General features: G+C 42.5%; 1 protein-coding gene across 4 annotated transcripts; it reads right to left on the bottom strand.

Moving 5' to 3' along the window:
• Window positions 1–8,278: 8,278 nt before the first annotated feature.
• LOC123396006 (protein FAR1-RELATED SEQUENCE 5-like) lies at window positions 8,279–13,073 on the bottom strand. 4 transcript variants are annotated; one of them, XM_045091035.1, is made up of 4 exons: window positions 12,727–13,073; window positions 11,898–12,024; window positions 11,416–11,530; window positions 8,279–11,326 (listed from the first exon to the last, which is right to left on the bottom strand). In XM_045091035.1, exon 4 carries the CDS (start codon window positions 11,060–11,062, stop codon window positions 8,522–8,524), a length of 2,541 nt encoding a protein of 846 aa, XP_044946970.1. In that variant the 5' UTR covers window positions 11,063–11,326; window positions 11,416–11,530; window positions 11,898–12,024; window positions 12,727–13,073; the 3' UTR covers window positions 8,279–8,521. The 4 variants fall into 4 exon arrangements, with proteins under 4 accessions (XP_044946970.1, XP_044946968.1, XP_044946969.1 ...); XM_045091033.1 differs by having other exon boundaries at window positions 11,898–13,073; XM_045091034.1 differs by lacking the exon at window positions 11,898–12,024.
• Window positions 13,074–15,424: the final 2,351 nt, after the last annotated feature.

The following is a 15,424-nucleotide window of genomic DNA, read 5'->3' as shown; positions in this document are numbered from 1 at the left end:
CGTCCCAGAAAAGTAGACCGATACTTTCTGCATCTACTACTATTACTCCACACATCGACCGCTATCCAGCATGCATCTAGTGTATTGAGTTCATGACGAACAGAGTAACGCCTTAAGCAAGATGACATGATGTGGAGGGATAATCTCAAACCAATGATGAAAACCCATCTTTTTACCCTTGATGGCAACAACACGATGCGTGCCTCGCTAGCCCTTCTGTCACTTGGGAGGTTACCGCACGGTATGAACCCAAAACCAAGCACTTCTCCCATTGCAAGAATCATAGATCTAGTTGGCCAGACAAAACGCACAACTCGAAAAGAATTACAAGGATATGAAATCATGCATAAGAGAGATCAGAAGAAACTTAAATCAGATTCATAGATAATCTGATCATAAATCCACAATTCATCGGATCTTGACAAACACACCGCAAAAGAAGATTACATCGGATAGATCTCCATGAATATCATGGAGAACTTTGTATTGAAGATCCAAGAGAGAGAAGAAGCCATCTAGCTACTAGCTATGGACCCGTAGGTCTATGGTGAACTACTCACGCATCATCGGAGAGGTCATGCTGTTGATGAAGAAGCCCTCCGTGTCCGAATCTCCACTCCGGCAGGGCACCGGAACGTGCCCCAGATTGGATCTTGCGGAGACAGAAGCTTGCGACGGTGGAAAAGTACTTTCAATAATCTCCTGATTATTTTGGGATTTTTTAGGGAATTTATAGGCGCAACCCCCTAGGTTAGGGGACGCTCAGGGGGCCCACAAGCCTGGATGGCGCGACCTCCCCCCTGGCCACGGGGTGGGGGCTTGTGGGGCCCCTGAGGCTCCCCTGCCTTGGCTCCCAAGCTCCCCGATCTTCTTCCGGTCCAGAAAAAATCTTTTCGGGGATTTTCTTTCGATTGGACTCCGTTTCAAAATCTCCTCTGAAAGGGGTCAAAAACATGGAAAAAACAGGAACTGGCACTTGGCACTGAGTTAATAAGTTAGTTCCAAAAAATATATAAAAGGCATGCAAAACACCTAAAGTTTGACAAGATAATAGCATGAAACCATCAAAAATTATAGATAAGTTGGAGACGTATCATAGGGCTCCGCCTGAGCTCCGTAGAAATCCGATCTAGAGGAAGAACTACGAGGTATAGGTTTGAGTTGCATGTGGCAAAGTTGTGTCTCAAAAATCCTAGAACCTGTAGTATATATAGGCGGAGGGGAGGGGCTAGCCTTGGGGCTCAAGGGAGCCCCTAGGGTGCCGGCCGAAGTGGAGAGGAGGACTCCAACTCCAATTCGGTTTGGGGAAGGAGTAGTCCTCCTCTCCCTTCCCACCTCCCTCTTTTTTTTAGTTTTCTTCTTCTAGCGCCATAGCCCACTTGGGCTGGCCTCACCAGCCCACTAAGGGCTGGTGCGTCACCCTAGGACTATTGGGCTCACTCTCGGGTGGGTGGGCCCCTCCCGGTGAAAACCCGGAACCCATTCGTCACTCCCGGTACACTGTCGGTAATGCCCGAAATCTTTCCGGAGACCAAACGAAACCATCCTATATATCAATCTTCGTTTCCGGACCATTCAGGAAACCCTCATGACGTCTGTGATCTCATCCGGGACTCCGAACAACCTTCGGTCACCAACACCTATAACTCAACTATACCGAAACGTCACCGAACCTTAAGTGTGCAGACCCTGCGGGTTCGAGAACTATGTAGACATGACCTGAGACACTCCCCGGTCAATATCCAATAGCAGGACCTGGATGTCCATATAGGATCCTACATATTCTACGAAGATCTTATCGGTTGAACCTCTGTGCCAAGGATTCATATAATCCCGTATAACATTCCCTTTGTCCTTCGGTATGTTACTTGCCCGAGATTTGGCCATCGGTATCTCTATACCTATTTCAATCTCGTTACCAGCAAGTCTCTTTACTTGTTCCGTAATACAAGATCCTGTGACTAACACTTGAGTCACATTGCTTGCAAGGCTTATATGTGATGTTGTATTACCGAGTGGGCCCCGAGATACCTCTCCGTCACACGGAGTGACAAATCTCAGTCTTGATCCATGCTAACTCAACGGACACCTTCGGAGATACCTGTAGAGCATCTTTATAGTCACCCAGTAACGTTGTGACGTTTGATACACACAAGGTATTCCTCCGGTGTGAGTGAGTTACATGATCTCATGGTCATAGTTATGAATATTTGACACGCAGAAAACAATAGCAACAAAATGACACGATCACATGCTACGTTCATAGTTTGGGTCTTGTCCATCACATCATTCTCCTAATGATGTGATCCAGTCATCAAGTGACAACACTTGCATATGGTCAGAAAACCTTAACCATCCTTGATCAACTGGCTAGTCAACTAGAGGCTTATTAGGGACATTCTTTTGTCTATATATCCACACATGTATCTATGCTTTCATTCAATACAATTATAGCATGGATAATAAACGATTATCTTGAAACAGGAAATATAATAATGACTATTTTATCATTGCTTCTAGGGCATATTTCCAACAACACCCCCCTCTCATAGCTATACATCTCCATAGATAGATCTTGGGTGCACGTTGGAATTTTTTATTTCCCATGCAACGTTCCCCAACAAAACATGGTTTCATCAAAACATATTGACAAGGGTTATTCATGGAGACAAACAACATGTTGCAGGTTGGTGCTCGATGATGTGGGAAATGATTCATACATAAGGCTAGATTTATTTCTAATGGACAAGCTTGAGGATATCAAACATCCTAAGTTGTGAAATGAAGGGTTGAGCATTGTTAAGAAACACACTTCAATTCAATTGTGGCACATGAGAGTTGGGCATATGAGTGAGAAGGGCATGCACGATCTTTCTCGCATGGAGTACATCTGTGAGATGAAGGGTATATCCTTGAAACCCCATGGATATAGTCTTGCTGGCCAACAACATAGGGCCTCATTTCATTTCGTACACTCCGTCCACACCTTGCGAAGAATGTTCTTGATATTTTGCACACCAATGTTTGCTTCATGACTAAAAATCCCTTAGTGGAGCAATATACTTCATGCATTTCATTAATTACCATTCCATTTTTTGTATGCATGTTAAAAAACAAGTATTAGGTGTTCGAAGCCTTCAAGGAATTTCGTGCCAAAGTTGAAAGAGAAACTAGTAGGAAATCAAAGTGGGTGAGATTAGACAATGGTTGTGAATACAAATGTCCTTCTCATATATATCGTGGAAAGTATGGAATTAGACTTGAGAAGATTCCACCAAAGACACCTCAACTCAATGGTCTTTGTTAGAGATACGACACATAAATCCGAACGACGAAGAACGAAATCAACACAGGAGACACGAGATTTTTTTACGTGGAAAACCCCTCCAAGGAAAAGGGAAAAAACCACGAGCATCAACCAACGTACTTCACTATATCGAGAGAGGTTACAAAACTCGGGGATTTAGAACTGGCCAACTTATCCCGTGCGGCGGTTTACAATGGATATATATAGCACATGTGGCCTAGGTCAATACTGATTGGCACCGATTTTCTTTGTCCCAAGCCTATCGGCGATGGGCCTCGCTCCACTCGCTCGTCAGAAGTTAGCCTTTATCTTTGTACTTGAATCTGGAGCATAACATAAGAGTCTTGAAGAGAGAATGAACATGCCACTCAGAGAGAGGATCATGATTTTGCTCTCTCATGCTAAATTATCTAATTCATTTTGGTTCTAAGTATTAATGAATGCTATATATGTGGTTAACCTATCTCCCTCACTTCTCCTGTAGGTAATATACCTCGAAGTTTGGTCAGTGAAGGAGTTATCATACCAGAACTTGAAGGCCTTTGGTCGCGGGAATTTGTGCATGTCCCAAGGGACGAGAGATCCAATCTTGATAGTAAAACAAAATAGTGCATATACCTCGGCCGACCAAGTTAAAGAGTTTGGCTACAAATTGTGGGATCAAACGAATAGGAAATCTGTGAGGATTCTATGTGGTGTTCATTGAATATGAAGCAATAAAAGATATTCGGAAACTAGAGAAGCCAACGACCATCACACCTTAGGTTGACATGGATCCAGTTTTCCCTCCCCTCGTGGATGACAATCACAGGGGAGATGATGACACTAAAGACTGAATATGCAATTAACCAAGGCGATACAATCAAAGTAATGAGCAACCATCTGACGATGGTGATGTTTATGATAGTCCACATGATTCACCACTAATGCAATAGTCAAGAAGTGAGAGAGGTTGAGTGAATTCCTACGAGTATTCACCACATCTATATGTGTTGATGATTGGTGCGGGTTAGCCCTCATGATATGTGTAAGCAATATTCGACGAGCACAAGAATGAATGATAGAAAGCCATGCATGATGAGATGAAACCCATGCATGAGAATGACACATCTTGTTTGGTGTTTCCACAAAGGGAGAGAAATCACTTAAGAACAGGTGGGTGTACAAAATGAATACTGAAGAAAACCCTCACATCTAAAGGTACACCAGATCGTTCGTGAAAGGTTTCAGTCATGAAAGGGGGTATTGGCTATGATGGATATTCTCTTCGGTGCCCAAGATGTCTTCAATTTTAGTTGTGTGTTGCATAGATGCCACCATAGACTTGGAAACTAAGCAACCTGATGTGAACACAACATTCTCACATGGTGACCAGAGGATGATATATTTTTGGATTAACCACTAGCATTCATGGTCGTAGGGAAGGTAAACTTAGTTTACAAGTTAAAGAAGAGTTCGTATGGCTTGAAGCAAGCTCCTTGGTAGTGGCACAAGAAGTTTAAGTCTTTTATGGTTGGGCTTGGTTACCATAAAGCAGAACCTGGTCATTGTGCATTTATGAAGAGGTACACCAAGTGTGCTTTCATTATTCTCTTGCTATATGTTGATGTCATTTTGATTGTTGGGAATGTGACAAAGAGGTTCTCTCTCCTGAAGAAGGCATTGACTAGATTATTTATTATGTAGTATTTATGACCAGCTAAGACAATACTTGGCATGAAGCTCTCATGATAGATCAAAGCTTTGGCTCTCACTAGAAAAATACATTCCAAAGGTACTTGAAAGGTTCAGTATGAAGGATGTTAAATCTGTTAACACTCCGCTTGCACACCATCACAAATTGGCTGATAAACAATTCCCTACAAGCAAGCTGAAAGAAGAAATGAGTAAAAGTACCATACCAATATGTTCTGGGAAGTTTGATGTATTTCATGGTGTGCACTCTACCTAATATTTCCTATGCAATTTGATTTGTTAGTTGGTTCATGACACATCATGGTAAAGCTCACTAGGAAGCAATGAAGTGGACCCTCCAAAATTCAACCTTTGGATACCTCATGACTTACGCATATGGGGCAGCTTCATGGAAATCAAGATTGCAAAAATGTGTTTCTACATCAATCAGAGAAGCTGAGTACATAGCTCTGGTTGATGGTTGCAGAGAAGTGTTGTGAATGAAGAACTTGCAAGGGCTTGGCATGAAGCAAGAGAAGTATGTTCAATTTTGTGATAGTCAAAGTGCAATTCATCTTGCCAAGAATTCAAGCTATCACTCTCGAACCACGCACATTGATGTGATGTATCATTATTCAAGATGTTATGAATTTCAATTCTCTACGACTTGAGTAGAACCATATTAACAAGAATGGCTCGGATACGATGATCAAGTTATTGCCAAATGAAAAGCTACAAACATGTTGCAGTGTAGTGGGCATGACAGTGCCACCGAATGAGTCGAAGAGAGATTTGTAAGGATATCCTCCTTGTGTGGTCCGTGATGAGATGACCATTTAAAGTCTTTTAGGCAGCGCAAAGTTGCTCGAGAGTCCACTACTTGTTAGGGTTATGACCTAGGGTCATTTTTGGACTTTGTACATGTGAGAATGGATGCCTAGCCTCCCATGCAGCAAAGGAGAGTGACAAATCTGAGATTAGCCTCAAATGGAGGAAATAAAAATCAAGAAAGAAGGGAAGGAAATGAATCACTACAAAAAATCGATGGTAATACACGATTGCCATAATAGGTCATTTTTGTTTTGTCATCGATGTACATACATGACATCTTTATGCTTGGTTTCATGTCATAATGGAAGGTACTGATGTTGATGCCATCAAATACCTGCTAATCAAGATCCGTTTCAAAAAAAAAAAAACGCACGACTGCCCATAGCACGCTTCCTGATGTAGCTTCTTAGAATTTATTTCTCAGGACTTCTTTTCTCTACCTTTGGGGCTGGCATGCGTGACCTTATCTTTATAATGTGGTTATTCTGGTGCTTGTTTCGTCGTATTGGTGTATTGCGATGAACCTTTGCTTGTTGATTGCTTCACTGTATTGGATTTATTTAAAAAATCAGGCTTAAGCCTTTTCTTGAAAAGAAAAAAAGGTCCAGGCCCACCATCTCTCGAACTAAACCATGCGGCTACTGCAAGTAGGTACTTCTGGCTCCACAAGTTGTTTGCATGTCAACACTGATTCATACATTGCAAAAGGACTTCTTTCTCTTTTGATTTAGGGTCATTTACATTTGTGTCCTTAATTTGTGTCCATTCTCAGATTTGTCCCTAATTTTCAGCTATGCTTAAATTTGCCCCTCTGCCGTCAAGTCCCCTTATAGAAATGCCCTTCCGTACACTTTTCGTCCAGTCAAAGGCCGTTGACCGTTAAGTGTGGGTATAGAAAAAACTAACGGCCAAAGGCTTTTGACTGAACAAAAAATGTACGGAAGGGCATTTCTATAAGGGCACATGACGGCAGAGGGGCATTTTTGAGCAGACTTTCGAATTAGGAGTATATTTGATTAGATGGTTCGAGTTAGGGACAGAAATGCAAATGACCCTTTGATTTATCATCAGTTGTCACATCGCCCTTTGGATTTATGTATACATGTGATCATACAACCAAATCATATACAAGAATGGTGTTTCAATCATGGATCCAAACACTTCAACTCATCTCAATAGTATTATGTTTAGTTACAAAGTTTGCTAGCCAAATCTTACAATCAGCCAAGAGCGAGTAGTTCGGTTGCCTAGTAGTGGGAGCGTGGTTATTATTTCCATGCACAAGATGAAATACAGTATTGTTTTCATGTGTAGGAGATGCACACACCTGTGTGTGTAATGCTTGGTATCGAGATATATACAAAAGGAAAATTCAGATCAAGTTCTTCGTAGCATCGAGTGAAGGAAAGTATAGTGTGGGGGTATGATGATTGATGAACATAGCTTCAAATGCAACTAATTAGACATGCGTAGAAAGTGCACACACAGTACCTCTATTCACAAATATAAGATGTTTTGAATACTTTAATATAAACTACATCCAGACTGGAATGAGTGAAGTAAAACATGTGTATACACATCGGGTTCACAAAAAGGTTCAAACATCTTATACTACTGTATTTGTGAACGGAGGGAGTACTTAACAAAACCGTACTTAACGGCTAAACTACCCTTCAAGAATAAGGATGTTTGCAGAAAATAGAAACAAAGACATCAAAATATGATATGATCACTCAAAGGATGTTTGCAGAAAATAGAAACAAGGACATTAGGCCATTAAGCTGCCCAGCTGAAAACTTAACTATGGCCATCTGTACAGCATGGCGTGAACAACTCATTACTAGGACCAGCATGCATCAGTGGATTATAATTCACAAGAAACAGTATGAAACAATAGCATTCCAGGACCATAATAAGTTAAAAATCCACTTATCCCAGGACTGTTAATTCCTGTGCCTACAAAAATACAACAAAAGACAAGAATACAAAGTAAAAAGAAGTAATAATATATCAAATAGTGATAGGCTCATGATCATATTAACTTGCTGGTATGAACTGCATCCTTTAACAATGTAAAAGATACACATACCTAAATGTGCAACATACATGTCCATAAGAACGCACTGCATTTCATGCAAACAATCAAAGAGAAGCACAGAACTCAAACATGCAAATGCCTATCCTAAGCAGTACATGTGCTTAACTGCATAAGTACTCGATTAGGCAGTTAGCTTTTGTAGCACGATTGTCACTTCCACACGTGCCAACGCATAAGGCCACAACAACCACAATTTAAAACAGTCCTTGAGTATAAAAAGTGAATCCCAACTGACATAAGGCTATGCTATATTGGTAACGCAATGGTACGCAGAAAATTATGCTATATTGGTAACGCAATGGTACGTAGAAAATTATGCTATATTGGTAACGCAATGGTACGTAGAAAATTATGGATGTACTACCATGTAACAAAATTGTCCAGCCTACAGTGCCATTCATAAAAATTTCCCAAGAAGGGCATGTGTTCCTACATTCTTTTTGAACGGTAATGTCTGAAACGATTCATTAGCACCCTTGCTGTTACTAGATGCACTGAAAGGAAAAAGACCGTAGCCAGTCACAGCGTAAGACTACCAGATTGAATGATACTACAACTATACAAGGTCAGAAAAGGTGAAATCGCATTATGTTCAAATTCACAATATCTGGTCATCTACTGCCATTGCTCTCCACGAGGGAATTTTTTAATGCTGGCCTCTTTATGCTCTTGCCAGAGGTACCATTAGCTGCCCCAAATTTCTTGACTGGACTTTGTAATGATGTACAATTTTGTGAAATTTGCTGTCTAATATTTCTTATAGGCATTATTTCATCAAGAGCCTTGCGCAGTGCCTCCTTAGCAATTTTATAGCGCTCGGTGGATGTTGAGCCCTCTTTTGCACATTTGATTGCATCATAGCAAAGATCATTGTACCTTGAAGTTGAAGGATCCTCACAGTATCCCCTTAGTTCAATGTAGTTATCCAAGGTGACAGTACTTTTTGCATGCTTTGTCCAGCGTTTCAAGACATAGGCCTTTGGGAGAAAACGCACTCCTTCGATGATGAAAACTCGAAGAGCATGCCTGCACAAGATTCCACAGCTCTCGAATAAGCAACAACTACAGCACACTGTACTTTGATCTGGACTGAAAGAGACGATATGTGCCTCCTCGTCACCATCATCTACTGTCAGGCGGTACTTGTGTAGCATCCTATCCTCGAGCCTCTCTGCATGATACCCAAAGGACTCAGCAAATTGTTCCTGAAATATATCAAACACTTCCCTAGAAAATACTAAACCTGCTTGTTTCTCCACTGGTGAAGCAGTCCTCAGTGCTGGTAGTTGAAACATTGTCAGATAATCTGCCTGGGTTTCTTTCGCGTGGAAATTACAAATAGCTTGTTCAAGTTGCTGCACAGCCACCTGTAATTGGGTCTTGGACGAGAAGTATGTATCTATAATCTTTTCAAGATTTTCACAGCTTTGTGCAAGCAGGTTTCTGGCATGAAATGATTGCTTTGTGTATGCAGGGGCCCATCGTTTGCGAACATCATAAAGAGACTGTAAATGTTCATTATTTCTAAAGCCATGTTTTATGAGAACTGATTCCCAACATGATTCAAATGATTCTTCTATTCTGCATCCATCAATGCACTTTCTCAGATCACTTATGAAATGGTCTAGTCCTGGATAAATACTATGCAACTCCTCCTTGACAGTGCCTAATATATGCTTTCCACAGAAAATATGACAGGTGTCAGGTAATACCTTGGCAGCTGCAGCTGCCATCTCTTGGTTCAGCTCTGTTACGAAAGAAACAGGAGGCCTCGCATGCATTGCTTCAAGCCATTTTTCAAATAACCATACAAATGATTCTTCAGATTCATCAACAAGTAGTGCACAGCCAAAAATAACAGGCTGCACATGATGATTGACACCTGAAAATATGACAATGGGTATATGCTCTTTGTTCCTCCTGTATGCTGTCTCAAACCTAACAGCGTCACCAAAATGGTAATAAGCCATCCTAGCGCCTGCATCAGCCCAGAAGATATTGACCGTGTCCTCATGCTTGTCAAGCTGCACAGCATAGAAAAATGCAGGGTCCTCGGCCTGTACCTTTTGTAGATATTCAAGTAGGCTTTGAGCATCCTCTGGCCCCAAATCATTATACCGGATCTCTCTACGAGGCTGAGAATCTTGGCCATTCAATAGAAGATTCCGTGTGTCAGCAAAGTTCTTTGCAATGACAAGTATCTCACCTTGTGAGCGGACACAACAAACGCTGCTTGCTGGTGCAGGGTTCAGCTCATGAGTGTGCTCTAGGATGAGTTTGGAGACCCTCCAGACACTTTTGTCCTTCCGAATTATCTCAAACAATGCATTACAACCGTCTCTGGAGGGATCTCTCTTGGTATCCTCTCCATTGTTCTCCCGTCCTGAATGGTAGCGGTGCTTTGAGCACACAAGCTTCAGCATCTTGAGTGACTCATCTTGTGATTTTCGAGACTGGCGCACGCGAACTTCAAATCCTGCACGGATAGCATACGAGTAGTAGAATGTCTTGGCAGACTCAAGGGATTCAAACTCCATGTCAATGTATGGGTCAACCATAGTATCGGTCTCAGTGGCTATATAGTGCACTGTGCTGGGCATCCCAACCTCATGGTTATGCTCCTTGACAAGCTTGGTGGCAACCCACTTGTTGTCACCTCTGCGGAGCACCTCAAGCATGGCGTTGCAGCCTTCCCTGATGGAGGCTAGCCTCTTCCTTGTCTTCTTCCCTGCAACAACACGCTTCTCCTTGCTGAACCCTTCCTTTGAGCAGACAAACCTTAGCATGATGATGGACTCACTGCACTTGGACTTGCGGGACCGAGCAATGCGGACCGAGAACCCAACACGGCCAGCATAAGCAATATAGAAGGTCTTGGCAGCCTCGCCCGACTCGAATTCCATCCCCACTCGGGGCTCGAGGCAGGGGTCGGCTTCAACAGGGAACAACTCCTTACAGACAGACTCTGGGTGTGACACCATCGATGGTGGCAGCGACTGTCCTTGGTGGTCAAGAATGTGGACATTGTGGAGTGCCATCTGGTCTACGCCATGGACATGGGTGCTCACGCCGAGGGAGGCCCAGAAATTGATGCTGTCATCCTCGAGTTCCACCCCCTGGGGCTCCATCATTGCCTGCCCCCCGACCTCCATTACCTTGCCCTCAAATACCCTCCCTCGTCTTCTTAGCCCTTCCCTCCACCATAGAAGCAAATCAAGAATCAAGAAACCAACCAACAGCAGCTGCCGCTCTCTGATGCCCAATCCAAAAACCAGAAAACAACTCCAGGTCTCCCTCCCTCTGGCTCTATGATGCCTTGGCACCTTCTGTGGGGAAGCAACAAACCCGATGCTCCAATAACTTTGCCGAGAAGCTGTAAGCAAGTAACTCCAGTTGCGGAAATGGAGAGCAGAACCCTAGTAGTTTGATCCAGTGAGACCTTGGGACTCCAACAGAAATGCAGGGAAAAGAGGCTAATTCAGTGAGCAAAGAGGAAAGGCGGTACCTTCGTGTTGCTCGGCTGATGGCAATCACTAGTGATCAGACTAGCAAACTAGCATGGGGACTGCTAGGGATCAGACTACGGAAGCAGGAACCATGAAAGCAAACTAGCAAACTACCTACACAGTAGAAGCATATGTAGTTAGCTTTTAAAGCATGGAATAAACACTAATATAGAAGCTTATGCAAGAAATAAAATGGTTTGTAGCAACTACTAATTTGGCAACCTGACTGTACCATTGGAAACAAAGAAATCTGAAAGGTGTGAACTTGCATTATTTGCAATATATATACACGTATGAAATGTAGGAACTAGGAAGCATGATGAGAGTATTTAAATACAAACAATGGTCTTACAATGTAACAAGTACAGAAAAAAGTAGAAGCATGTTCTATTGCAGCAAACTATCTGGACCGAATAACACATTTAATAAACTTCAGAAGCATGGATACGCAAAGCATCAATTTCATGCTATCCCAACATACCAATGGCTAGTGTAAGCATTTTGAACTGAAGTTAGCAATGCCTAGCGGCAACATCTGTGTGCATCAATTTGTGATGCACAAACCAATTTCATCAATTTCAATTGGTAATTTTGTTAGCCTACACACACTGAAAGAAGGGGGGAAATCATGATATCAACACATACAGTTAGAATAAAATAGAATCAACCGGTAGCAGGATGATACTTCAAAATAAGAGGATAAATTGGCTGCATTTTACATATCTGAACTTCGGCAAATTTTGTAAAAGAAGTAGGAAATATGGAAGCAATCTATGGACACTGAAGAAGTACAATTTAGAAGCCCCGTGAGTAGGGAGCAATTTAGAAGCAATCTATGCCAATATGACTCATTTTAATTGAAGCATAGAGAATTGAACTAAGATTCTCACGAACATGGAGATGCAATTTTAATGCCTACACTCCATATTCACTGAAAATGGTTGAACTCTGGAAGCAAACTATGTAGGGCGAAGCATATATAGTAAGTATCTCCATAAGTAGGAAGCATAAGAAGAGTGTTACTTGAACTAACTCATCTTTGTTGGAAGCATGGAAATCTGAAAGCATAACTTAAGCATGATTGCCGCCAACATGGGTATGCAAGTTCGTGTGGTCTAAAATCCAAATACACCTAAATTGATGATTTACTGTTCTACTAATACACAATGGACAGATCCATTTCACAGCCAACACCATTCAACATTCAATAGGATATGAGCATATCTAGCCTGAATACTAGGCAGATTAGAAACCAACTTGCATTGCAGAACTTAGAAAGTGGAGGGCGAAGAAAAGGAGTAGCCACTGACTGTTCTTACTCCGGTAGACGGAAAGCAGTTGATCCTCCAGGCAGCCTGGTGAGACAGGAAACGGGGTGGTGGTGGTGGTGGCTGCGGCCACCTAATTCCCGGGCGACGCACCGGCGAACTGGACCAGGGGGCGCATCGGGTGGGTCGCTGCAGGGGGTCGCACTTGCCGGCGTTGTCGTAGATAACAGGAAGGTGCGATGAATGGTTAGCTCGTCGGTGAGGTGGGGCGCAGGGGGTCGAATCTGGGCTGCGCCGGCGGAGAGAACATGGCGGCGCTGTGGTTCGTGAGCTAGGAGGCGAAGGGAAAAAAAAAATCTGCGAGACCGGGTCTAACTCTCCAACTGGTTAGAGTAGACCCAGTAAACTGCAAAAAAACACCGGTTTGCATGTTAGGTCTGTAGAAAACACTATAATGCATTTTCTTTGTAGAAAATACCATATGTCTCCGTTGATCGATAGATCGGCACCATGTCTCTATTGATCGACAGACCGGGCTCAGTTAAGCGAGTTTATGATAGGTGAGGTCATTTTTTTGCGTACGTGGCCATGTCAACCGCTCCGACAGCGTTAGACGACGTGAGACGGCGCCGTTCGGGCGACCCGATCAAAAGACCGATCCCTCGGGCCATCTCTTCTTCATTCTTTCCACTCTTTCTCGCTCTCCCCTTGTCCCGCTCTTTTTTTGCTCGCCACAGCCGCCGTCGTCGTGGCGCGCCGCTGTTGTAGCGCCATGGTGTCCTGAAGTGATGGGTTGGATAGCAGCGAGAACAATATGGACTACATCAGCTCATCTTCCGACGACGGCACCATGAAGGTAAATTTTTAGGGTTAGGATTAGGGTTTGTGATTTGGGGATTTCTTAAAGGAGCTTGTTCTCATGTTGTGGATCAAATCTTTGGCGTTCCCCTGCACTCGTAGATCCCTGCTACCATTGTAGACTCCAAATTCAAGGGCCTGGAAATATAGTTGCTTGTTTTCTGCCATGGACACGGGAAGGCAGCAGATAGGCGTGTTGCTTTTGAAGGAATCCGCGCTAGCAAGAGGTTTCTTTGTTGTGCTGAGAAGGTATGATTCAAACTGAACTAATTAGAAGTTGTAAATCTGTTGGATCTGTATTGTGGAAGAAGTCATTGTAGTCATTGTTAAGTTAGGATAGTTGATGCAGTCATTGTTTACTCTGGCAACATTGTTTTCTTTGGATCTGTCATTTGTTTACTCTCGCATTGTATTAATGATTTAAGACACATGATGCATGTTACTGGAATCCTAATAGAAGACCATCTTTGTTTACTTTAGGACAGGTTTAAATAGTCTAGCTGCATCACAACATCTAGCAAGCTCTAAATATGAGGACACTATTAAAATAATCTAGCTTGTAAGCAATTTAAACAATGTAGCCTTCAAGCAGTGCGGTGTAGTTGTTTATGTAAGTGCATCTAGTGACATCCCTTGCTAGTTTTGGAGTATTGAAGGACTAATGTGTATGTGAGAGTTTACAGGTTAACACATATAAAAGTTCCTGGAGATTCGGTTTAACCGTCGAAGACGACCCCTAAAAATGTCAGAAGACATTGATGATGGCGACAACCATTGGTGGTACGTGAAGATAATCGCTTGAAGATAATGAAATGCGAAGACGAAGTCTTTCGGTTGTTTTGTTTCTTACTTCCTGATTCATAGGCACAACCGTACTATTTAGCGGGGTCGAGGTGATCGAAGTCATATGTTGATGTGATGCTCAACCCAAAATACCTATGTCTTCGAGTGAATACAATGAGAGGAAATCTCTTCCAGAGTTGGTTGAGTGAACATTGCTTGTATCCCAAGTAGTATTGTCGCGTGGGTCTTTGAAATCTGACCGTTGGAACACGTGTCGGTTGGCCATTGACCTAGGGTCATTTCGGTCATATCATGTCGGATTGCCTACTAGCTATAAATAGCACACCCCCTCCACCATAAGTTGGTGGCTACTCAGAGTTAGATACGGATGCTGTCATTTTGGAGCAATCCACCTCGAAGACATTGAGAGAGAAAACTATCATGCGAGGATAAATCCAAACACCTAGAGTCAGAGTGTTTGAGCATCACTGAAGTCATTTTTTCTGAGTGAACCGAAGACTTGTTACACTTGAAGATTGTGATCTTCCATACGATTAGGATTCGTGGTCTAGAGCATCCAAGAGTCATTGTGGATTGTCGGATGACCGAGTTTGTACGGGTTTTATAATTCTCCCTTAAAGACTTACCTGAGTGATTGGGCGTGGTCTAAGTGACCTCGGCTCAAGGGTAACAAGGTGAAGACGAGGTCTTCAGAGTTCAATCTTAGCCTCCCCAACCACACGTATAGTTGTCGCAACAATTGGAACTGGTCCAACAAATCATGTGTCTTCATCAAGCTATTGGTTCTATTATTTACTCTCTTACTTTCTATACTGTACTGTGAAGTCAATCATATCATTTCAAAGACATACATCGAAGACATTCCTTAATTTTTATTTGTCTCCATTATGTCTAAGTTTACCTTCGATACACCTTAGTGTGCATGATGACTATGCTATACCTACTTGTATGTATTCATAATATTACATGCTTCGCTTAGATCCTTGATTAACAACCCTACTTGATCATGTTTCGCTTTCGCATACTTTGAATACAATTACTCCTTTGAAGCTTTTCATAAAAATTGCCTATTCACCCC

The sequence above is a fragment of the Hordeum vulgare genome, chromosome 5H, assembly GCF_904849725.1.
Source record: "Hordeum vulgare subsp. vulgare chromosome 5H, MorexV3_pseudomolecules_assembly, whole genome shotgun sequence".
Classification (NCBI taxonomy): domain Eukaryota; kingdom Viridiplantae; phylum Streptophyta; class Magnoliopsida; order Poales; family Poaceae; genus Hordeum; species Hordeum vulgare.
Note: the sequence above shows the minus strand (reverse complement) of the source record. Positions and strands in the feature narration are given on the sequence as shown.

What these genes read in the sequence shown, in the direction of transcription:
- LOC123396006 (XM_045091033.1), bottom strand. Translation starts at nt 11,062, where the DNA reads ATGGAGGTCGGGGGGCAGGCAATGATGGAGCCCCAGGGGGTGGAACTC.